This window comes from Peromyscus eremicus, chromosome 3 (genome assembly GCF_949786415.1).
Source record: "Peromyscus eremicus chromosome 3, PerEre_H2_v1, whole genome shotgun sequence".
Taxonomy (NCBI): domain Eukaryota; kingdom Metazoa; phylum Chordata; class Mammalia; order Rodentia; family Cricetidae; genus Peromyscus; species Peromyscus eremicus.
Window position 1 is genome coordinate 71,983,911 of NC_081418.1, and position 24,994 is coordinate 72,008,904.

Genomic DNA, 24,994 nt, shown 5'->3' on the forward strand with positions numbered 1-24,994 from the left:
TTAAACAGGGTACTTTAAAAAAGTATGTACAGAAATTTATTAAATAAGGACAAATTTAGAACAAGAGACAGATGCATCATCTTCATTCTTAAAGAAAACGGGATTAAAAAAATAAATATTTGCTGGGCAGTAGTGGCACATACCTCTAGTCCAAGCACTCAAAAGGCAGAGGCAGGTGGATCTCTGTGATTTCAATGCCAGCCTGGTCTACCGAGAGGGCTACACAGAGAAACCTTGTTTTGAAATAAGATAGATAGATAGATAGATAGATAGATAGATAGATAGATAGATAGATAGATAGATAGATATTTAGCAGACAACATTGGAAGATGAGCTCCAAATAGTAAAAATTTTTAAATTTTATTTTAAATATTTTTTCATACAATGTAATTTGATCATATCCTTTCCCCTCTCCTAGCTCCTCCCACATCTTTTCTCCCCTCCCTACTCATCCAAATTCATGTTCTTTCTCTCTCTTAAAACAAAAAACAAAACAAAACAAACCGCCAAAACCAAACCAAACAAACAAAAAGCACAAAACAAACAGAAAGCATGGAGTCCATTTTGTATTAGCCCAATACCGAGCATGAGCTCTTCCCCAGAGCATAGTTGATATATCTGGTGTCACTCCATTGAAGAAATCCAACATTCCCTCTCCCAGCAGGTATCACTTGCAAATAGTTTCTTGGTTAGGAATGGGACTTTATGCCCACTTCCCCTTCTCAGTGCTGGGATTTTGTCTGGCTCGAGTTTGTGCAGGTCTCGTGTATACTGTTACAGTCTCTATGAGTTTGTGTCTAGAAAATGCTATGCCTTTGGAGTTGTCCACCACCTCTGGCTTTTATAATCTTTCTGTCTCCTCTTTCTCATAGATCCCTGAGCTTCGTGTGAGAGAGTTTCACGCAAATGTACCATTTAAGACTAAGGATTTCAAAGTCTCTCACTCTCTGCACATTGTCCAGTTGTGGGTGTTAATTATTCTCTAGGGGAAGAAGAAGCTTCTCTAATGACGGACAAGCAATGTGCTGATCTATGGGCACAGCACTATATCTTTAGGAGTTATTTTATTACTATGTTCATTTAGCCTAGTAATAGTTGGTGTTCTCCTAGTGCCCACGACCTATCTGGTCTCAAGTTCTTGACCTCCTTAACAATACAAGGTGTAGGTTCCATATCATGGAGTGTGCCTAAACCTAATCGTGAAGTGGTTGGTTATTCCCCTAATTTCTGTGCTACTGTTGCACCAGTGGGTATATCTTGAAGGCAGGCCACTATTGTAGCTTGCAAAGTTTGTAGTTGGGCTAAATAGTAAACTTTTAAAATGTGATTAATTCATTAATCTACATAATAGACTATTACAAGTAATAGTTTAAGAATAATAGTCTAAGAAACTAAAAGTCGTCTTTCCAGGCTTCTAAAGAACATAAAAGAGAGAAGTCTATTCAGAGAAAATGTAAGTGCTTACACATGCACACACACACATTTTAGGAATTGTTCATAAGAAAAATTCACAATATACTACTTGAAAAGAAGGAGGCTATGAAGTGGGCATGATTACTCTGTAATACATACATGTGCACGTGTGCTCAGTGAAAACACACTAAGCTAGAGTACATAGAATACTTGATTAGACTGTAAGTTTTTTTCATCTTCTCAGGAGTCTTCATCACTGTGTACTGTTGTCATAATAGTGAATTGTTAATTAATATTTAATGGTATCAAGCCAAATAAGTTCATTTTAGAGAAACATTTTCCAGTGACTAATAAATGTAGCTATTCTGACTAAAGAATGAAGGAGAAACTGCTGAATCTGGAGCAATAAGAGAAAAGGAGAGGAAAATCCTAAGCTTCGAGAGCTTGCAAAGCATCATCTGAGTGCTCATGGATGCTCTCAGATGTGCTATAGAAATTTTCTACAGAGGAAACTGTGCTACCCGGAGCTTCTGACACGGACAGAAGCACTAACTTCTCAAAAAGGTTTTCTAAACCCTTTAACATACCATCTTCTCCTCAGTTCCAGGAACAGAGCCAAGGCAAATACGAGCTCATGAGAACAGGCTCTTTGCTGACACTGTACAGTATCTAGGGCAATGTAAGACCCAAGGGGACCCAATGTATGTTTCTTAGGAATGAAGGGTTCTCTAGGAACATCCATGGCTCTGCCCCCATGCCCTGTTCTTTTCACCATAGTAGCAAGGACTTCATTCACAGCTGAAATGTTTGGGAAGGCCAGAGATGACAGAGACAGGTTTCAGAATGGAAGTCAACCTCTCAGTGACACAATCTCAATCTCACAGGAGCCAAAACAAATCTCACAAGGATGCAAACCGAGTCATTCATTTAATTTTCAAAACAAGGACAGATCTCAAAATAACCCAGCACTAGGGACACATTCCTGACTGACCTGTGTGTGCGCGAAACTTAACTATATGGAGGGAGAAGAGAATCACTCTTCTCTGTTCCGTGCTGGCCAGACAGCATCTCAGCTCCTGAAGCTAGATTTGGGGACTTGGTCTTTGAGCAAATTGTGCTTATTCAAAAATACAAAGGACAAATGACCTGGAAACCCTGTCCTGTGAGGGTGAGCCTAAGGGGCCCCACGGGTGAGGAGAAATGCCTATAAAGCCAAAGAGCCATCTTCAGAGAAGGCTCTTACACAGGTCTTACAATGGGATGGGCTATAGATCAGGATCTCTATTACAGACGGATTTTCTAAATTTGTATGGTTTCTGCCACATGGGAGTAATTCCTTATCAGCAGAATGTGTAAACTAGCTGGATGATAACTCTAAGGAAGTCTCTATAACAGTGATTCTCACCCTTCCTGATGCTGAGACCCTTTATTACAGCTCCTCATGTGGAGATGTGCAACCATAAAATTATTTTCCTTGCTATTTCATAACTGTAATTTGGCTACTGTTAGGAGTTACAATGTAAATATCTGTATTTTCCGATGGTCTTAGGCAACCCCTGTGAAAAAGTTGCTTGACTCCTAAAGGGTCGAGACCCACAGGTTGAGAACTGCTGCCCTGGAAAGTATTGCAGCTTGCAGCATTTAATTGTAGGTATCTCTATTTTGACATCTTATGTGGGGACCTGAAGACAGAACCATAAAGATGTTCTGAAGCATTTGAAATTAACATTTTTAAATTCCTTTGTGATAACCACAGCAGTCCAAACACTCCTCACTGCTTCCTGTTGGGCAAAGCAGCCACTGCTCATCTTGGGCTTCCTACCCCCTCCTCAGGCCATCTGCTTTTGCCTCATCTGTAAGTCCACACCAGTTCTAAGACATGGGACTCAGCCTCACTGTTGAGCTGTCATGGAATTTTCTACCCTGGGACAATGAATCAGCTAGACACTTGGCAATTAAATAGACAACGCAGAATCTATTGATATAAATGGTTAACCCCAAAGTCTGAGGGTGAAAAATGTTTCTTATTCTGTATGATTTCTGCATACTTCCTGTTCCTGCATAACTCCTTTCTTTTAATCTCCTTCCAATTTACATTTCAACTCCTTACTCTTTTTGTTTTCTGAGATGCTCTGAACTCAGACTATTTTCAATGCAATTCAGGTGCTTTTATTATTGATACAGTCCAGAAAGGCGGCTCCTTTTAGTTAGAGGGTCTCGGCAGAGACCTAGCTCCTCTGTGATTGGTGTTATGCTGCCATCTGGTGGTCATTTCCACAAAGTGCCTGAGGCGTCTTTCTCCCTGGCAAAGTAGTGTTAACATAGTTTCATCAGTCCTGCCTACAGGCAGGGCCCACCCAACTGAAAATGTAAAATCTAAGTCCCAGAAGACAATTATACACTGCAAAAGTTGACTTCTAATGAATATTAACGCTAGCCACAGCAGTCATTAATAGTGCTAACAGTTATACCAATAGAGACTGAATTATAATGGTTAAAACGATGCTGCTTGGGAGGAACTTCCCTGTAGTTAGACAAGATATTTATGTATTCATGGTTTCACATATATATTATTGGGCATTAACCTTCTTGATGCCTAACAGCTCCTAAGAAGGAGAATCGGAACTCGAAGCTAGTAGATCTGGCTATAAATCTTCCAGATGAGTCAGTTGGGTGTGCTAATGGGATGTCAGTAAAATATATGGAGAGTTTAGCCTCTTTGAGCCATGGTATAGATAGACAGAGTTGAGGAACCAGCAGTTGGTGAGGGCAAGAAGAAACCAGCAGAGAGCTTTTGGTGCTGAAGAGTCTCATTTATCTAATTGGTTTAGAACAGGGAACAGTGAAAATGGAATGGTGATAAGTCCTTGCTAGAAGAAGAAGAAAAAAAAACTTCAGGTAGCAAGGTAGAAAAACAAGGCCTCACTTAGCAGGTTAGGCCAGAGCTGTGGTTCCTTGGAATTAAGTGCCCACAGAGGGTCCCCTGGCAGTAGGCACCTGCTCCAGTTCTCCTAGGCATGATCCCACAGGCTTCAGGAACTGGGCAGGATGGCCAGCTGTGCTAGTGCCACTGTTACTCTTCAAAGGCCATGTTCTTATTCTGAAAGTCAAGCCCTCCTGCCTGTGTGGGAACTTGAGGGTGCAGCAGTGATAAACGATGCTCATTTGTATTTATCTGTTTGCTTAATAATCCATCATAGCCATCGCGGGCTAGGTGATTTCTCATCCTTTATCTTGGCTTAACTCCTACAGCCCTAACAGATGTTTAAAATGAGAAAATCCAGCACCTAGTTGTTGATAGTCACTGAAACCCCTTTGTAAGGGGCAAAGATCTTAGTCTCCTAAATTGTCCCACATTTTCCTTAAATCTCTCAGAATAATTCAGGTTGCACACATTTGACTTCTAAAGCAAACACAAAATGAAAATTCACTCTTCCCAGAGAATCAGGTACAACTGTGTTGTTGAGTCTTACCACGGAAGTGAAATCTCAGTTTGGCCCTTTGTTAAGTTTAATTAAATTCCAGAGATTTCACTTTAGTGAGACTTAACAATTATGTGATTTATATGAGTATAGTTAATGAAAAGAAACTATTGTTAACACACAAATACACACCCATTAGAACAAATGACTCATGTGATGTAGAGACCTTTAGTGCTTTGGACTGTTTACAGTGAGTCCCCCAGACCCAGAAGCGCTTCGTTCATCTGTACACACTGGACTGAAACTATTAGAAATATGTTGTATATATTAAATGCATAGACTTTCCCCTTTGCTGTCCCTTAAACTATACAGTACAGCTTTTATACACCATTTAAATTATATTAGCTATTGTAAGTAATCTAAGACGATTCACAAGGCAAGGAAGGATATGTATATATCATACGCAAGTATTTCGGCATTTTGAGTAGAGATTTGAGTATCTAGATATTTGGTTATTCTGAGGGGTGGAGTTCCTTGGAATAAATCAGCTGCAGATCTCAGGGACAAAAGTATTTCCATTTGTACCAAGTGGTTAGAGACAAACCAGACATGGACAGATTTTGGTTTAGTGGCAAAATACATCATTTCCTCTGAGCATGGCATTAGCCATCACACATCACACATCACACTTTCGGCTCCTGCTCCAGAACAAGAATCTTGTAGAGATTTTCTGGGAAGGTGAATAACAATGATGTGCTGGGAGTCTTTCACAGGCTGTGGCTCAAACCCTTCACCAAAACAAATGGCTGTACATCCTGCCTTCTCTACCCTTCCCCGAGGCTTAAGAGTCTTCCAAGGATGTTTTGCTCTTAATGCTATAGTCAGGGGTGATGAAGGAGATGAGAAAGTTAGTCCTACTTACTGAACGTCTTCTGTCAAGGGCTCCTAAGGGCTGAGTGGAAGAAACAGGCTGCCAGGTGCCCTAAAGCACATAAGGTAGCTTGGAATAGGAAATTGATGTAGAAAGTGTTCAAGGATGGTCTGTCACTCAGCTGTTGAGTAGGCACACTCTAGGAAAAGTAGTCAGGGTAATGTACAAAAAAATTAGAAAATCTACACCAAGCTTTTGAAATGATATACTATAATAATTATCTACTTTTCACATAAATTGCAAAACAGTGGATTTTTCCTAACTTCAAAAGGACCAGAAAAAGTTTCTTAAAATAATATTTTGTTTAACCTTTGAAATTTCATACATTTATACAACATATTTTGATCCTATTCATTCACCACTCCCTGTAGATGAATTTCTAAATGGTTTTATTAAATAAAAAACACGGAGCCAAATATAGGGGTGAAAGTCTTAGAGAGATCAGGGAAATAGGGAAAGCCACCAGCCAACCTTACCTCACCAACTCTGCAGCTTCCAAACGCGAGTTTCTTCCTGTCCACCCACGTCTATATGCCTTGCTGTTCTGCCATCTGATTTGCTCTCCCTGTTCAGCTACATCACTTCCTCCTCCTACACAGCTCTGTCACTTCCTGTCTGTCTGTCCAGACCTCCATGGCTAACTAGTTTTGGAATTTAAGGTGTGTGCCACCACACCTGGCTCTGTTTCCAGTGTGGCCTTGAACACACAGAGATCCTGCCTGCCAAGTGATAGGATTAAAGGCGTGTGCTAACATTGTATGACTTCTTTGTTGTGGCTGGCTTTTTCCTCTGATCTCCAGACAAGCTTTATTTATTAAAGCACAAATAAAATATCCCCACATTTCAGCACAAATAAAATATCACCACAACTTCCTCCCTCCAATGCTCCCTAGTATCCACCCCCATCTTCTTCTTTTTCCTCCTTTCGTCATTGTTTTTATTGGAAACTCCCTGAGTCCAACTAGTGCTGCCTATACGCAGATAGGTGTGGGGCTATCCATGAGGACATAGGCAACCTATTTATAGGCCATATCTACAGAGGAGAGTGATTCTCCCTTCTTCAGCATCTTTCAATTGTCAAATAACTGTTCTCCAATACGTGCTGGAATTGCTGGGATTTTGACTGGCTTGTTCTTGTGCAGGTACCACTGCTATGGTTGATTGTGAAGCAATGATGAATGTCATGTCTAGAAATTAGCATTTCACAGATCTCCCCATCTTAACAGCTCGTCCATTCTTTTTGTTCTTTCTTCTGAGCCTTTAATACTGTGAGGTAGAGGAAGAGGCTAATATAGATGCCTCATCCACAGCTGAACACTTGGGGTTACTTATGCTTGACACTTGGACCAGTTATGTGTCTCTGCATCAGCCGTAACCCCAGCAAGACAAATCTGTAGAAAGAAATAGAAATATTAAGGAAATAATTTGACAACATGATCATTTTGCCAAATAACACTAGTAAGTTTCCCCTCTAGGGCCCTATGACTCCTCTAGTCATGGGCTTTTGACCAGGTGTACAGTATCAGGCATGAACTCCCTCCTGTGGGGTGGGGCCTCAGATCCAATCAGAAAGAGATTGTTTGCCCACCAAACTGTTGTGCCCCTATTGCTCCAATGGGCACATCTTGCCAGGCATGTCAGTATTAAAGTGTATGGGGTTCACATCTGGATAAGATCATTGATGTTGCTTCATTCCCAGCAACCTGCATTGCCCCTTCTGGCTCTATGTCAGCTCCCCGTCAAGGGGAGAGTTTCTGGATCAGTACAAGTTGATTTCTGTATGTCCTACATTCAAAGTGAGTGGTGTCTTCAGAGAAAGGGACATATCATCTAGTTGTGGTTAGCAACCAAGAACAATAGCAGTAGCCCATGTTGTTTGGGGTAGTTCTGGGGCCTCTGGCCAATAACTCATCTATAAAGGCATCCCGCGCTCAGCACCCAGATTTTCAATTAAGAACTCATGTCTTCTTGGAGCAGCATTTTCCACCCATGAAGGAACTTATGTTCAAACTCCTGTTTTTAGATTACGTTTTTAAATTGGCTTGAAAACTAGTGGATGCACATTAGGCTTCTTGATGTTACCCTCCGTTAACTCATCCTCCTCCCTCTTCTCTCCCAATCTCCCTATCTCCACTAAAACCTTTAACCCCACTCTCCTCTCACGTGCCCTGTATTCGGCTGACAAGTTTTAATACTGGTTGAGCTTGATTATAAAATGATTGGCCAAGTCTTAAATATAATACACAAATTAAGTATTATAAAATAATTTTCCAATAATAAATGGTAAATATTATTTTTATTGATAGGTAACAAGCAAATATTCTATTACTGGGGTTAATGTTCTATAAAAATTGAATGCTATACTTAAAGGCATTTATTTGACCAGTTCCTGCTATATAACTTGCTCTATGTTATAATAGTACAAAAACCTTCCTAGGTTTTTGTATTTTGTATCCCACACTATTTATTATCATTTTTGTTTATGCAATCAATTTCCCCCCACAGCTGAGGATGGAACCCAAGGTTTTAACAATGCTAGGTAACTACTCAACCACTGGCTTGTCCCCAGTCTTCAGCTATCTTTTGAAAGGAGTTAAATCTTTTTTAAATGTTTGATACTTCTTTTCAGGCTCTTCACTGTCTATCCTCAGAAGGAGTCATTCACCTATCTTTTCCCTGGATTGTTTTCAAAGCTAATTCTCCCTCTGCTTTTATCTTTGTTCATGGTGTATGTTATATGGAGTTGATTTTAAGGCTTTTTCTCTTCATTATTGGTGTTGAATAAATTGTTTCTGAGGTACCTTGGTACAGTTTTCTTCATGTTCTGTGTGCTAGGGGTTTGTTTCTGTCAAACATTTCAAGTGTTTTCCATGCTCTCTGGAATTTTCTAGTTATTAATATACCCAGCCACCCAGAGCAGTTCCATAGTGCACTGATGTGGTTTTTACCACTTAAAATCTTATTTTCCATATCTGATTTGGAAGCATCTCGAAAGTTATGTCTTCTTTTCATAAGTTTTTTTATTACACAGTCTTTAATTTGCTTTTATTCTTATCAATTATAAACTATCATAAACAGTATAATTTTCATCTTTAATTGGATTCAGGTCTTTAAACACACACACAATACACACACACATACACACACCTTCAATGTCTGCACTTCACACATCTCATCATATTCCTAGATTCCTGGCCATATGGCATATAGTTATAAGTGTCTTAATGTCCTTGTCTGATTATTCTAACATCATCATCAATTCTTGATTGGTTTCCATTTGTCAGTTTTTCTCTCCCTGTTTGGGTCATATTTACCTGCTTCTTTTACGGTTAATTATATTTCTTCATTGACAGTTTCCTTCATGTATACAATGCATTTTGATTATTCCTCCCCACCAGCCTTTATCTCCCTCCCCATCCTCTTCCCTACAGAGATTTCCCACACATTTCCATCTTTTTGTTGTTGTATTGTACTTTGCTGTGTGACCTGCTGTTTCATAAGGGCCCTCAGTGTGACCATAGGTTTAGAACTTCGCATTGAAAGAGTGAGCAAACATTTCACATGTCTGGTATCTTGTAGGAGATGCTAAGTAGTGTAGATTTAATTTTGCATGTGGTAAGTATTGCTGCCTTCCTGAAAAGCTATTCTTGAGCTTACTTCTGGGGCAGAGTTGAGTTGCCAGGAAACACTCTGATGCATTTGAGTCTTATTTTTAAGATAGTGTGAGGAACCAGAACAATGTTTATTCTCAGGCTACTGAGTCCTCACCTCCAAGTCGGGACCTTCACTGTGCTCTATGTATTATGAAGTTTCCATATATGGCAGGTGGGAATCACAACCTATTCTGGGCCCTGGGTGAATGCTGAGCCCTGTTTCCTCCAATGCCTTCAGATGGCTTCTCCCCTATGCTGGAGCATAGCTCAAGAGGGAGCTGAGAACTCTTCCTCCACAGGACTTTCTTTTTCTCTCACCCTGCCTAGCAAACTCCAGATGGTTCAGTCTTGCTGGAGTCTCAAGACACCTTTATTAAAGGTGTCTTCCAAACCTCTATGATTTCCTCTTCCTGTACCAAGGCTTGAAAACTAGAGGCAGATATCTGGGTAACCATGGAGCTCACATCACTAGCCTGCTTAGTTATCGCTTTCATGAGTTGCTGTCTGCTGTCCTAAAACACAACTAAAACCATTTTTTTCGTCCTTTGTCCAGTGTCAGATTGTTTCTGAAGTAGAGAAAGTCTACTCCCTATTACTCCAACTTGCTGAAAGCCTAAGTCATTTTAAGGTCAATCTTGGGTGACTATTTCCATATCTTATCCCTAACAGCATGATAAGAAGTGATGGTTATGGCAGAGAACTGTTACCTCAAAGTTTTCCTCTGAGTTCCTCAATCTCAGCCAGGTTCAGCTATAAAATGCTTATGTCTATTGTTCTTGAGTCTGAATTAAAGAATATGAGGAATGATAGGAATATGCTACTTAATGATAGGAAGGCCAGCATCCGTCTTCCAGCTTTGACCCCAGGACAAATGAGCTAGGCGTGGGCTGACTGGACCACCTCAGAGACCATTTCTACTTTGTCAGACACATGACAGTTAAAACTGGCTAAAGACAGTCCTACGGGTAGAAAGCATTTCTGTCAATGAAGGCATCCTTAAGACTTGATCTGAAAAACCTAAGCAGTAGCTAAGATCTTTAAGCTTTTCATCAGCAGTTAGCTGTCCAAGCAATGGAAAATTACGTTATTTCTTACTTGGATGCCAGATATCTGTAAGACGAATCTTAAAAGGTCTTACTAATAAAAACAAACCCAGAGCCAGGTATTGGGGTGAATGTTCAAAGATCGGAGAAACAGAACAAGCCACAGCTAACCTCACCTCGCCAACTCCTCAGCCGATCCTGTTTCCTCAAACTGGAAGCCTCTGAGTCTTCACCCGAAATGGATCTCAGCTGAATTGCTGCTAAAAGCCTCAAAGCTTAAAGGGCCTTAGTTCCTGGTTTTCATGCCTTATATACCTTTCTGCTTCCTGTCATCACTTCCTGGGATTAAAGGCATGTGTCTTTTCCAAGCAAAGACAAGAGATCTCAAGTGCTGGGATTAAAGGTGTGTGCCACCGCACCTGGCTCTGTTCCTAGTGTGGCCTTGAACTCACAGAGATTCAAACGGATCTCTGCCTCCCAAGTAATAGGATTAAAGGTGTATGTGCCACCATTTTCTGGCCTCTATGTCTATCTAGTGGCTGTTCTGTTCTCTGATCCCAGATAAGTTTATTAGGGAGCACAATATATTGGGGAACACAATATCACCACAGATATCTAAGCATAATATCTATCAACAATCACCCTTTTGACCAAATTCCAGACTCACACTTTGTGTTTTTTTTTTCCCCCAGAGAAAATAAAGCCTTCTAGTGTAAGCAAGTGTTATTAGAGAAAAACAGGAATCCAATAATTTGAGCTGGAGTGAAACTCAATTAACAGAGTATTTGCCTAGCGTGCATAAAGTCCTGGATTTAGCCCACAGCACTGTGTAGAATTGAGTGTGCTGAGTGTAAACTTGTAGTCCAAGCATTTAGGAAGTAGAGGCAGGAGGATAAGATGTTCAAGATCATCCCTGGCTCACATAGTGAGTTTGAGGCCAGCCTGCAATGTGAGACCCTGCCTCAAAATAAAATGCCATAGTTTAATCTTTAGTACAGTGACTTGCTATCAGGCACCTGTTCTTTCAACCCCAAGACAACACAGCACAGCACAGCCCAACCCAAAACAATATAACACAACACAACACAACATAGCATGTACATATGATGCCTGTTCACACACCATTGTTCTTTCTCTGCCCTGTCCAGTGTTTCATGTTAAGAAAAGCCACAGTCTACACTAGAGGTTGGCCTTATAGTCTTAGAATCAGAGTCCAGGAAAAGTTAGAAGAGGGTTCATACTGAAAATTTAGTTAAAGGAAAAAGAATATATATGTGCATGCATATTACATAGGAATGGGTTGTTGTTTTATTAATGTGATGTTTAGGGGTATATGCACTTCTTGGATTTTCTTGTCTTTAGTAAAGATTCAGCTCACAATCAATTGTATTGTGTTTTAGGAAGTAAGTTCTTCCACTGGTCTGTTTTACTCTTGTATTGGGAAGCTGTAGATGCAGTTTTACATGAGCTTTCTGATACTTGAGGGAAAAAAAATGTCCTTACAAGTCCCCCATTGAGTCCTTCATGGTCAGACCATAGAGGATCTCTACCAGGCATGGGGAGGGTTTGCTACTGGTCTTGTGGGCAGCATGTTTTCATTTGCCTAACCTCCAGGTCTCTTTCTTCCCACAGGCACCCGAGTGGACAGAACCAACAGCTGTCAGTCGGACAGCAGTGGGTTTTTGGAGGAGCTGCCAGACCCCCATCCCTTCCAGGTAGGAGAGGCTGGAATGGGGCACTGAATGCTTACTATACACGTTTCATTCCTATCAACCATCCCCAATCATACCTGCACTCCTGAAGAACTTGGAAGGATGAATCTAAAGTGCCCACTACTGTGGAGGCCCACAAAGGTTTTCTAGTGAGATCTGAGCTTGCTTTACCTGGCAGAGCTGCATTAGAGGATTGCTTGACCACGTGTATGGTTACTAGGTGATTGGAAGGGTCTGCACTTGGCTGTGCTAGGGGGAGGTCTTTTGCTCCACCCCTTGGCATTCCTTTAAAAGGCCCTTTAGAAGAGACAGAAGGGGCTGGTGGATAAGGATCCAGTTCCTCCTGAGCCTGTCCCATATTTCTGTCTTTTTCTCTCCCCTCTATCCTTCTATCTAAACCTCTTATCCCTCTCTCCTCAAGAGTACCCTGAGGGGAAAAAAGTGGTAGCTGGTCGCCCACACACCACACATGGAAAGTTTTTAAGTCCACACCAAATATATACTCAATGGACAGAGAACGATAAAATCATAGTAGGCCAAGTGCCAGGGTGCTCACTTTTCCTCTCCTTCCCCTTTTGCTTTGGTTTTTCTAAATTATGAACTGAACATCATAGGGAAGAGGTGGTAAGTGAAGTAGTAATCTGATATAATTTCAAGTTTATAGCCTGTGCTCATGATGTCTGTGTCACTGGTAACATATATGCATATAATGCTGCTGCAACTTCCTGATTCTTTCCCATGTTGGTTTCTCCTGCAGGTGTCTTCCTTGCCAGGCAGCCAGAGTCCCACTGAGGGTAGAGGTAGCAAACCAAGGGATCAGAGTCATAGCCCAGCACCATGGCAGGACTGTCAGCAAGAGTCCAATGGCTCTGAAACCAAGAGTATGGTGAGCTCATCTTTGTCAAGCCATGATAGGAGTATATTGGAAGGAAAGGTCTCAGCATCCATGGAGGAGGAGGAGCTTCAACTTGAGGCTATGGAGGAGCTACCAAAGATACTCACCCCAGATACGACCCTCACCAAGACCACGATGGTGGGAGAATACCCAGGGAGTCTTGTTGGAACTGTAGTCACTTCTACATGTAATAACACAATGGGGATCATGGTGGCTCCTGTCACAGAAAAGGAAGACAGATCTCTGAGACATAAGGGTACTGGGAAAATGCTGATACAAAGGCACCGCTTTGAGTCACCAAGGTCATCCAGGATTGATCAGACTCCAGACAGTTTCTATCTCGTGGACTCTGAGATCCCAGGAACAGAGGACAGCAGCAAGGCCTGCCCCGACACCAAACAAAGCTCAGTAGTGCAGGAGAAGCTAGCACAGCACTCTCAACAGCACGGAGGAGCCACGCCCTATAAAGGTGACCTTGTTCAAAACTCTGATAAGTCAGCTCCCCACCTTGAGAAGCCACCTGGAGATGCTCCCACTGACTCAAATGCTGCCAGCTCTTGGTCTGTGACAACCCAGATGTCCTCCAATCTGGTGTCAGCTGCTCAGAGTGTTGTAGACTTGGGGACCTACTATAAAGGAACAGCTTTAGATTGCAGTCCATGTGACCCTGTTAATACCACAGACCTGAGAGTGCAGACAGAAGCAAAGCAGGTCAATGATGTTGCTGTTCAGACTTACACATATGAATGCAAACCCAGGCCCTCACATAAGGCCTTAATTCATAGACCCTGGCCCCTCACCAAATCCATCTCTTTGGACACAGGTTTTTCTAGCACCTCCCCAACAGGCCTCTGTCACACCATACCTGCCCACTGTTGTGTCTGCTGTCATCACTGTCCCAATTGCCAGGGAAGGAGGCAAATCCCTGGCCCAGAACCCTCTATTTGCAGGCATTTCCTGTACTCACATGCAGAGGATCCTGAAGCCCGGTTCACGAAGACATTGAAAATACTTCAGGACACTACTGTGAGGGACTTGTGTTCTGTAAGTGTTTCCTCTACAAAGCTGTAGATATGCCACTAACGCCACAGAAATGGCCTTCATCTTCTTTGATGGCAGAGAAAACTCAGGGCATAACTCTTTTTTTCAAACACGAGTGCTTATTGAGTGTCTTGTAGTTTATTAGATAAACTCATATGTTTCAGACATATGTATATAACATGTCATATGTCATATGTATATAACACTAATGGACCCATCTTATCTCTAAGTCAGTCTAACTGAGAAGTTCTGGGTTTTAAATTCAGTGGGCTATCTAATCTTACCTGGGCCATTTTGTGTCTCTAGGGCTCTCATGTAAAACAATGGGATGAGTACTGTGGATCTTACTCGGTGGTAAAGTACTTGCTTAAACTCCTGGATTTATTTCCTGGTACCATGAAATGCATGCATGCATACATACATATAGACATATGCGAGGAATTGATTCATTCCATTGTCATAAAGTTGTTTTGGGATGAAATAAAGGCTTGTAAAGCACTCAACATAATTAGAGACTCATCACAATATTTAACACCAAGAAAGCTCAAGGTGATATTAATTGATGGGGTAATGACTCTAATCATCAATTTGTATTACTGTTTTATTTTTGCTGTATTGCATGAACCTCTGATGTCATGTAGAGGGACTGCTGGTCAACCTTTGGTAACTGGCTTAAATGTGAGTACTGGGTTTACTAAAAGCTGAGTGATGTCAATGGACTTTAAGCCTAGATTAACATACTTGTCTTTAATGAGTCTTTTTCATGCTCTTTTTCAGCATTTTCAGGGTGGGGATAATCTAGGAGTTCCAGGATAACTATCAAGTAAAATATTGAGACTCTCACATCTGAAATTTTACATACAAAGAGTAAAGGGCCTTGATAATTACAGCTGTTCAGAGACATTGCAGAGTAACTGTGACTTACTGAGTACTATGGTCCAATGCGCAATGGGTTCACTTATATCTTTTAATTCTACAAAAAATATACTGAATGTCTATTCTAAACATTTAATTTATATTGTGTCATTTAACCTTCAATTTCTTACATGCCATAAATATTTATTGGATTTCTAATATGTGGCAAGTACTATCTCTTTTGTAAATAAAAAAACAAAACAAACAAACAAACAAACAAAAAACTAGAACTGAGAGAGTTTGGATAATCTTCCCAACCACTAAGTGGTGAATCTCAACTCAAATTCTTAGACAAAGATGTGCCCAACTTTAAAATATCTAAATCTATATAAGAATAATTATGTGAAAAATAAAGTAAATTATCATATGGACTTTTAACATATAGAACTCTACATAAGCCTAATATAAACTGAGAAACTAAATTTCAGATTGCAAGACACCAGACATTTAGAATATTTAAGAATGAGCCAAGAATAAAGGTTATGCTAATCATAGAAAGCTTCATCTAGGCGTTATAATCAATTCTGGGTATTTTATTTAGAGGAGGAAAAGGCCAAAGGCTGATGTGTAGCTGGGATCCTAGTGTCAAAATATCTAGGTTCAAATCCTGGAGAATGGAGCTGGGGATATAGCTCAGTGGTAGAACATCTCAGTACCTCAATCTTCAGTACCAAAATAAATCAAATAAAATCTAGGAGAATAGGAAAATCACCACTGTACTCATTTATTGAAGGCTTATAAGTGCTTTAAGGAATTATTCTTCTACTATGAATGATTTCCTCCCCTGGCCCTACATCAGGTAGCATTGCCAATCTTTGGAGACATCTTTGCTTGTCACAGCTGAAAGAGTAGTGGGTGATACTGGCAACAAATGAGCAAGGTCCAGAGACGCTGTTGGACATGCTACTATACATGCACAGGACAGCCTCACAACAGACAATTATTTAGTCTAAAATGTAAGTGTTGTCAAGATTGAACACCATAGCTCTGGAACAATTAGCATACACTTGACCATTTAGTTTATATGAAATCATGCTGGGCATGAACGTTAGCTAAAGAAGGTGGCATTTGAAATCCTATACAAACAATTAGACCATAGAAATAAACATCCCTTTTTCTGTAATGAAAGCCTAGTCCAGGTATGGTGGCATATTTCTGTAACGTCATTAACCAGTAGATTAAGGCAGGAGGATCATTATAAGTTCAAGGTCAGTCTGGTCTACGTAGCAAGTGCTAAAGGCTACATAGTCAGACCTTACAAAGAAGCATAAATTAAATTATATTTAGTTTTACATTCTATTTGAAATGACAAGAAAAATACAATCAAAATTACATCCAAAAATTCAGATGAGTCCTTCAAGTCATACCCAATATAATTTGTTAATTATAATGCTGTGGTAAGATGTTAAATCTGTTTTCTCATCATGTCACCCCTGCCAATTAAAAAGAATGTAAATAATTTCTTGGCAATGTTAAAAAGAGAAATAACAAGCATGTACTAGTAGACTGAGAAGCTAGAAGATGATTGCATCAAATTGCATTTGAGAATTGCAATCAACTTGATGAGACCTGGAGAAACTCAGGTGTAGGGACCCAAAGCTGGTTCAAGGTTAAGGCGGCTGCTTATGATAGAGGTAGAGACTGAACCTGGGCCAGCGCCAGAAGTTTCCCTGAATATGAACTAGAGTCTTCCCTTCTCTATTTCTGTCAGAAGGAGACCTAAGACTTACATACTTCCAGCTGTGTGGAATGATTTGACATCTGAAAACAGATGTTCGGCTTCATTTGGCACTACAGCATAGAAAGGTTTTGTGACCCATTGTGTGTAATCAACATCCTCAGACTCGCATGTAGGTGTCAAACTAGCAGCAGTTAATTGAGTGTGGATTTTGCTCCCCATGCTTTCCCAGCCCTTGCCAAACGATGCCTTAGCTCTCCTCCTCTTCGAGTCTGGAATTATCAGGGGTTGGGGAGATGGTTCCGTAAGGTGCTTGCTGCACAAGCATGAGGACCTGAGTTTGTATTGTTGATACCCACATAAAAAGCTGGATGTGGTAGAGGCATGCACCTGTAATTTCAGTGCTGGGGTGATGGTGCAGAAATAGATGATTCCCTGGAGCTTACTGTCTAGCCTATCCAGCTGAATAGGTGAGTTCCAGGTTTATCTAGAGAGTCTAACCCCTAAATAAGGCAGAAGATGATTGAGGAAGATACTTGATGTCAACCTCTGACTCAAATGCACACACATACCTACACATGCATGAACATGGACACATACATAGCCCCAATAACAACAACACCCAAACCAGAAATTGTAATTGTACAGAAAAGACACAAAGGGAATTGCTTTGGCTGAAATGATGTTCTACAGAGTTTTACTAGACAGCCATGTATTTTCCTTTAAATTTAAGGGATCAGAAATACTCATTCAATGGGAATGGTGAATTCATGTGCTCAAATATGTGTATCTGTTTGCAGACACACACACACACACACACACACACACACACACACACACACTTGTACCCACACACTTAGGTATGCATGAGGTTGCTTTGTGCTATGAGCAGGGTATTATTCAAGAAACTTGAAGAATGGTGAAGGAAAGCAGCTCATGTGGTGACATGTGCTGTGACTGAGCCTGAGAATTCGCCTGGTTGGGTCTGTGAAACCTTAAAAAAGGTTCTGCAGGAAACGTGGCTTGATGAATGCTATGGGATAGCTAGGATTAGGAAATATTAGGACAAAATTAACTAGGAACCAGGCCATGGGTTTTCAGACAGAAATGGATGCTATCTGTCAAATGACGACAGTCATTTAAAGTAGATGTTGAAAGTAAGAGCAAATTTGGATAAAATCTTGATTTGGAAAAATATCCTCCATTCCATTGTCTTTTAACCAATGATGTACAACACTATGGAGTAGCCCACAGCAGGCTTTGTGGTCTTCTAGCTTATCTAGAAGAATGGTTTATTGATATGTTTAGAATTGTAATTGTACATGAAGGGTTTTTTTCACATTAATTTATTAGTGGAAAACTTATTTGTTCATGTAATTAATCTTTTATATGTGAATTCTTGGGAGTAATTTAATTAAAATATGTTAATACAAAGCCAAACATATTTCCAGAATAAGATGCATTAGAAATAAGATTTCTGAGTCTTCTATAGGTTTAGGTTAAAAGAAAAGGAAATTGTACCAAGTTTAAAAAGTGTGAGTTAATTAGAACATGAAAGGTTGTGTTGTTGTTTTGGGTTGGTTTTATACTGTCATTCTTACTGTTGACGTTTGCATCAATGAGTTGATCCAGTAGAGCAGACCTTGTGTTTTATGTGGGTGTGACCCAGATTTTACATCAGACAATAGAGATCAACACCTACGTGCCATCCCCATTCCCATTCCCCTTGCCTGCATTTTCCTTTCTTCTGAAATCTTTTTTGCCGGTTCTGGGGCTAAACTGTGTATTTCTGAATGACCAGGAGATGGCAGCACTTTAGAATGTTCCACAGCACTACAGTCTTAAATCACAATCTGGCCTGGCCATCAGCTATTCCCAAATCCAAGCCCTACAGCACATAAATTCCATTCACAAAGGGTTACCCCCAAGCATCGAGCTGAGGCTTGAAGCCCAATGTTAATGAAATCAATCTGCTTGAGAACTGTGCTGCTGTGGTCTGGCCTTGCCCTCCCTTGTACCTGAATTGACTCCAAACACTGAGTGGGCTCCCTCCTGAGGGAAATGTGCCTCCTCATACTGTCTTGTTACACTTCACTCCATGAAGTGAGTTGGTTAGATATTGAGGAGGAAAAGATCCACCATGTGACTTGGATTTGAAATCTGAATAACGTTTTTGACTACAGACACAGCTGTTAAAGGGTTTGTGTCTAAACACTTATCTACAAAAGATGCTTGTATGGACTCCAAGATGGTTCCCATTTTTTATAAGCCGTAATTTGGTAATATTTTAAGCATTCTTGTCAACATCAATATGTGTCAAAGACTTCCCTCAGCTGGTTTGGGTTCATTCATGCTAAAGCTAAATATATCAGGCAGGATAAAATAACTCAAAACAACATGATGTGGCATTTTCTTATCAAAGTATCAGTCTTAGAATAATATTCCCATTATGAAGCTTCTAGGTGAAATAATAATTACCACTGCCATGATCTATGTGATTTTGAGGATAAAGATAAAAACCAATCTTGGACTTTCTAGAAACTGAGGCAGAGGATGGTAGAGTCCATGGCCCAGCAGTTAAACGATTTTCATTAAAATTGCTTCTCAAAAGCCCACAACATCCTCTGTGATCCCATTCTTTGGATATCAGCATTGGGAGAGAAGATTAGGGAATGCAGATTTTTAGTTAGACACATTGCTGCTTGTAAAGCATTAGACTCGTGTTAAGAGAAAAAGGGAGGAGGAAGGTGAGCCGCAGCCAGTAGCTTCTCTTACTGATCTGGAAGAGGGTCTGATAGAAACAGTTAGAATCCACAAGCATTAACAGCACTTGAAGTCAGATGGCAGTGGCCCTGAGGATCTGGGTCATAGGTGTACACAAAGAATCATCCCATACAACCTGCAAAACAAGAGGGAGAGCTGACAGGAGATCAGCAAATCAGCGTGGTGTCCCACAGACAGACTGGGCTCAGTGACTCTCAGATGCACAGAGGACATCAGCCAAAGTGGTGGAAACAGATTTATTTGATTCAGAAACTACTGACAGTAAGGGAAAGAGCTGGACTTCATTTTGACCTGTGCAGGAGTGATATGGGCACGTTAAAGAAAGAATGAGAGAGAGTAGGGGCTCAGTGGATTTAGTAAAGTAGAAAATGGCGAAAGGGCAGCGGGCCAGGTGTGTTTGTGAGCTGACTGTATTTTAAACACATAGGTAAACCAGTAACCACAGAGCTGCCATGATCTTGACCATGTGATTTTGAGGACTTTCCAGAAACAGAGGCAGAGGACGGTGGATTCCACAGCCTGTCAGTCAAACGAGTTTCATACCATTTACCTCTCCAAAGCCCACACAATTCCATCCTCCCATGGAGACTTTTAGCTGGGTTCACTTCAAAGGGATGGCTTAAGAAAGACACTTCTGGGTTATATAACACACTCATTCACAACTGTGAGCCCTTTTAGTGACTGCTGCAAAGAAGGAAGGGTAGAGTCTGTGCCTCTGTGCCTCCCTTCCTGGCAGGGCTTACTCACCACAATTCTCAGCATTCAGCAAGAAGCTTCTTTTTGCAGCAGCTGGAGTCTGTTAGAAAGATTCACAGCTGTCAGAATGCAGAGAATATGTGAGCCTTGTGGTACCAAACAGGACATCCATAGCACAACCCCTGTATCTAAGGCTCAGGGAACATCCTGGAAGAGAGGGAGGAAAGACTGTAAGAACCAGAGACTGGAATGTCTGCTGTTATATCCTGTTGCATGATAAATGTGCATTATTTTGAGCCAGCTATTTGGAGCTCAGGAAGGGAGAATATCTAATCCAGGTTAACCCTCCCCTTAGAAAATAAAACACAGATAAATAAAATTCCTTAATCCTAGGGCATCAGTAGACAGCAAGGACTTCAGGATACTCGGAAGACCTTTACACAGCTGGGTTGCTTGGACACTAACATGAAATAGACACTAACATGAATGGCAGTGTGGACATGACAGGGCTGTTACACCCATGAATTCTCAACAACCTGGTTGCCTGCACAAGACCTACAAAGACCACACCTGATTCCATGAGAGCATATATGGAAGAAAATTAAGCAAGTCTTTACCCCTAGATGAAAAGCTACAGGCAATCAGTGCTTGATGAGAGTGAGAACTAGTTTTTGTTTGTTTGTTTCCAAGTATTTGTGTGTGTGTGTGTGTGTGTGTGTGTGTGTGTGTGTGTGTGTGTGTGTTCTGGCAACCTTGAGCTTTCTTAGGTGTTGTTTTACTTCATCACTGTGACGACACCTTAATCTACTGCTGTTCCAGCCAGCAACTGCAACTCTGCAGGTACCGGCCTGCTTCTGCCTCTCAAGCCACAGCCTGGTGGGAATTCTGTTCCCACAGGCACTGGCTCTGTCACTGCTGTTAAAGGTAGCTTTGACTAAATCTCTATTGTTCTATTTATAAATAAGACTCAAGATTCAAAGGCTGGGGTGAAAACCTGCTAGCTCAGAGAGGCTGGGTTGAATTCTCAGCCAGGTTGTTGAGAATTCATGGGTGTAACACCCCTGTCGTGTCCACACTGCCATTCATGTTAGTGTCTATTTCAAGTTAGTGTCCAAGAAGCCCTTTTCGCCTTACCTGCATCTCTGCCAAACCAAAAAAAGCTGCGCCACTCAAAACCCCTCCCTTCTACTTCCAGTGTCTCTCTATCTCTTCCAGATGCCCTGTGATACTCTATGATTACTTTCTGTCAGCCTCCTAAGCCAAGGTTAATTTATTTAATTAAAGCAAATGCAAACTCAGGGTTCACAGTGTGATCAGTATCCCACAACACTTAGGTAAGCAATTCAATTGAATGATAGTGGGTGGTCATCCTAAGGGCATGGTCAAGTGGTATGTCGGATTCTTGTCAACTCACTACAGGTCAGAATTACTAGCTGTAAAGAATTCCATAACTCTTGGAGGTTGCAAGAAGATATTAAATTGAAACTCCAAAGATAGCAAGGGTTGAAGACTGAGGGTATCTGGGGACAAGAAGAGCTCAAGTCTTGATTCTAGCTTGTAGAGAGCATGGATGCCTAACGTTTCTCTCAGTTGGGATTGTAGGATGGGTGAAGTGGATCCTGCAGATTTCCCTTTTCGAGGATTATGGCGAAGCAAGGGTAAAACTAGCATTCTAAGCAGATTTTCCTGAACAACTACACATGAGTAGATGTGTTCAGTGTTCTCGATGCTAAGAGTGATGGGGTTCTGGGTACTAATACTGAGAAAGATTAAAGGAAGCTCCATTTTTCTAAGTGTAAGTCTGCATTCTGATGTTTCTGCCTCTTCTCCTCTGTCCACCTCCTTGCATCTCCCTATTGTATAGGACTGGCTTGGACTCCCCAGTACATAATTAATTCCCACCCAAGTACCACTCAGCAACTGCTCCCCTTTGTCTTAGTCAAATGCCACCTCTAATTTCATCCAAAGCTGCGGGCTGGGTCTCCCTGGTCTCTTCTAAAAAATGTTAGTAGTTGGGCGTCTTTGCAAACAGTGAATTCCAAATGGGAAGGAAGGCAGAGCCCAGCCTTCCAGTGGTGTTAGCAGACAGGTCACCAGCTTCGGGTTTTCTGTCTGTTGTCAGTGCACAGTCTATGAGATGGAAACCATGAAGATGGTGTGCCAGAGTTTCCAGGAGCACTTAGAGGAAATTGAACAGCACTTCATGGGACAGCAGGCACTCTTTCCCAGGGACATGTCAGAAGAGGAAAGGTAATTATCTAAGGCAAGCATGAAAGTAAGTCCCAGACCACACACCTGGAGCAAGGGAAGGTAATCAGAGCAAGCAAGGCAGATGAGCATGATGGAGCAGGGCTAATGAGAAATCGGCCGGCTTTTCCTCTGCTTTCATGGTCTTCGTTTTGCTTTCTCAGTGTGAAACTGAGAGAGCCATCACTGGATGGGCACACTCTTATTGAAGATTGGGGCTATTTGGGGAGGTTAGAAGAGGGGCAATCAGCTGGGAGGATGGGAAAGGCCAGCAGGATTTCTTTAATTGATAGGAATGAGGCTTGCACAAAAGCAAATGTTGGGGGGGGGTTGTTATTAGAGTTTTGAAATGTACATTATTGTCACAGGGATTAAAAATATTACCCAAATGGATGCATCATTGATTGCCTGCGACTGTGGGGACAGGTTTTAATAGTAAAGGGCATGGGTGTTGTGTGTTCTTATTGGGAGATGGCATGTTCTAGTGCTGCATGCTGGTCATCCTTATCCAACTTGGTAACTTCCTTACAAATAATGTATGTTGAAATAGATAAACATGATACATAAATTATACCACGATAGGATTTCTTTTTTATAAGGGTGTGTTACGGATGCAGCTCAATGTTAGTGTACTTGCATAAAGTGCAAATCTGTAGCTCCCATTGCAAAGGGAGTGCGCGCGGGGGATGGGGGTGGGGGGGTACCTTCCCTAGTAGCAGACTTACCTCTAGAGCTGAATCAAATGTGGAAGGCCAATGTCTCTTTTAAGCAATTTCAGAGGCCAGAGAGATGGCTCCGTGGGTAAGGGCACTCACTCACGCTGCCCAGCCTGACTACCTGAGTTCCATCGGGAGAATGGCTTGCAAGGTTCTCTCTGCTCACCACTGTGTCAGGCATGTGCGCACGGACACACACACACACACACACACACAGAGAGAGAGAGAGAGAGAGAGAGAGAGAGAGAGAGAGAGAGAGAGAGAGAGAGAGAGAGATACACATAAAATTCAGAAGAAATATCAAAGGCAGGACCCAGTTGGTGAGAGGGGCATGGAAGACTGCATCTGGTGGTGATTTTGAAGTCTCCTTTTTTATTATCTTCATGCAGGGAAGAGGCTGAGGACCTGAGGACTTTGCGAGAGGCCCTGAGGCAGCAGGTGGCAGAGCTGGCATTTCAGTTAGGAGACCGGGCCAGGCAAATCAAAGAGGGTGTCCTACTGGTAAGGGGTGTGGTGGAGAACGGACGCAAAGTGGATGCAGAGTCTAAATGTCTCCAGCCTACTACTCATGGGAGAGCTGCTTTCAATAAGAAGCCAGTGGTGGGACAATTTCAGACTGTAGCATGACATGTTACATGGCCACACCTGCATTTTACACATAAAGAGATTGACCTTGCTTTGCTCCTGCCCACACAGCTGTTGGGCGGTGGTTGGCTCGGGTTTATAGCTACTCCACACTTTCTCCTGCCATCTAAAGGAAAGCAAAGTACTATTACCCATTTTCCATGTAAGAACAAGAATCCCAGATCCCAGAATAGCAAAGCTAGCCTTTTGATCCATGAGCTAGGTCACTACTATACCCTGCTATTGGCTCAAAGTGCCCATTACAGAACCTTGGCACCTCATAAACACATTTCTTTCAAGTCTGAGGTAACTGTTTGGTGTAAGTGTGGCATGTCTCTGTCACCACCAGGGACAGAGAAACAGTTCCATTCTATATCTCCCACATGCCGGCAGTGGCCTGAAGAATCCCTCTTTCTTACTGGGGTCTCCATTCAAGTACAAGCAGAATTCATGACCTTATCAAAGAAAATAATTCCAAGAGAAGGCAACATGAATCAGAATTGAAGTTTATTAAAGAGATTTTGTTTGTTTGGTTGGTTTTTTGTTATTTGTTTTTTGTTTGTTTGTTTTGAGACAGGGTTTCTCTATGTAGTTGTGGTGCCTGTTCTGGATCTCGCTCTGTGGCCCAGGCTGGCCTCGAACTCACAGAGATCTGCCTGGCTCTGCCTCCCGAGTGCTGGGATTAAAGGCATGCACCACCACTGCCCGGCTTTAGCATAGATTGTTAATAGAGGGAAATGTGAGGGAAGAGTAGAGCGTGGTCACATGCGGAGAGTCACATTTGGGTTTCTTTTTAGTGGGTACCTATAGGATTTGTGTAGTTCTCCAGTTACATTTCTGTAAGTTGTGAAGAACCCGCTCTCCTTTTTAACATTGCTCAAAGACAGCAGCTCACAACAAAGATACAGGTTACAGACAGAGCAGGGAGATGGCTTAGGAGTTAGAAGCACTTCCAGAAGCTTGGTGCACAGCATCCATGACCGGTAGTTCACAACTACCTGTAACTCTAGCTGTAGGGGACCCAACACCCTTTCCTGGACTCCTTAGGCAACTACAAAGAGATATGTACGTAATTATCAATTGAAAAAATTTTAAAAGATCTTAAGGATTTCCTTCTCTGAACAAAAACTTGTAAGTTTCATGGGGGATATCGTTTAGGGTTAAGAGTGAGAGGGGAGTAGAAACTCATGGTCTTTAAGTAAATGTAGCTTATTTATTGTCTTT

General features: G+C 41.6%; 1 protein-coding gene across 1 annotated transcript in view; it reads left to right on the forward strand.

Annotated features, from left to right (window-relative positions):
* Positions 1-24,994, forward strand: part of Itprid1 (ITPR interacting domain containing 1) — a 97,185-nt gene that overhangs the window by 71,309 nt on the left and 882 nt on the right. The window contains exons 9-12 of the mRNA XM_059256687.1: positions 12,095-12,177; positions 12,932-14,113; positions 22,306-22,433; positions 23,536-23,647. Of these exons, the coding sequence (XP_059112670.1) occupies positions 12,095-12,177; positions 12,932-14,113; positions 22,306-22,433; positions 23,536-23,647 (1,505 nt within the window). The remainder of the gene's footprint in view (positions 1-12,094; positions 12,178-12,931; positions 14,114-22,305; positions 22,434-23,535; positions 23,648-24,994) is intronic.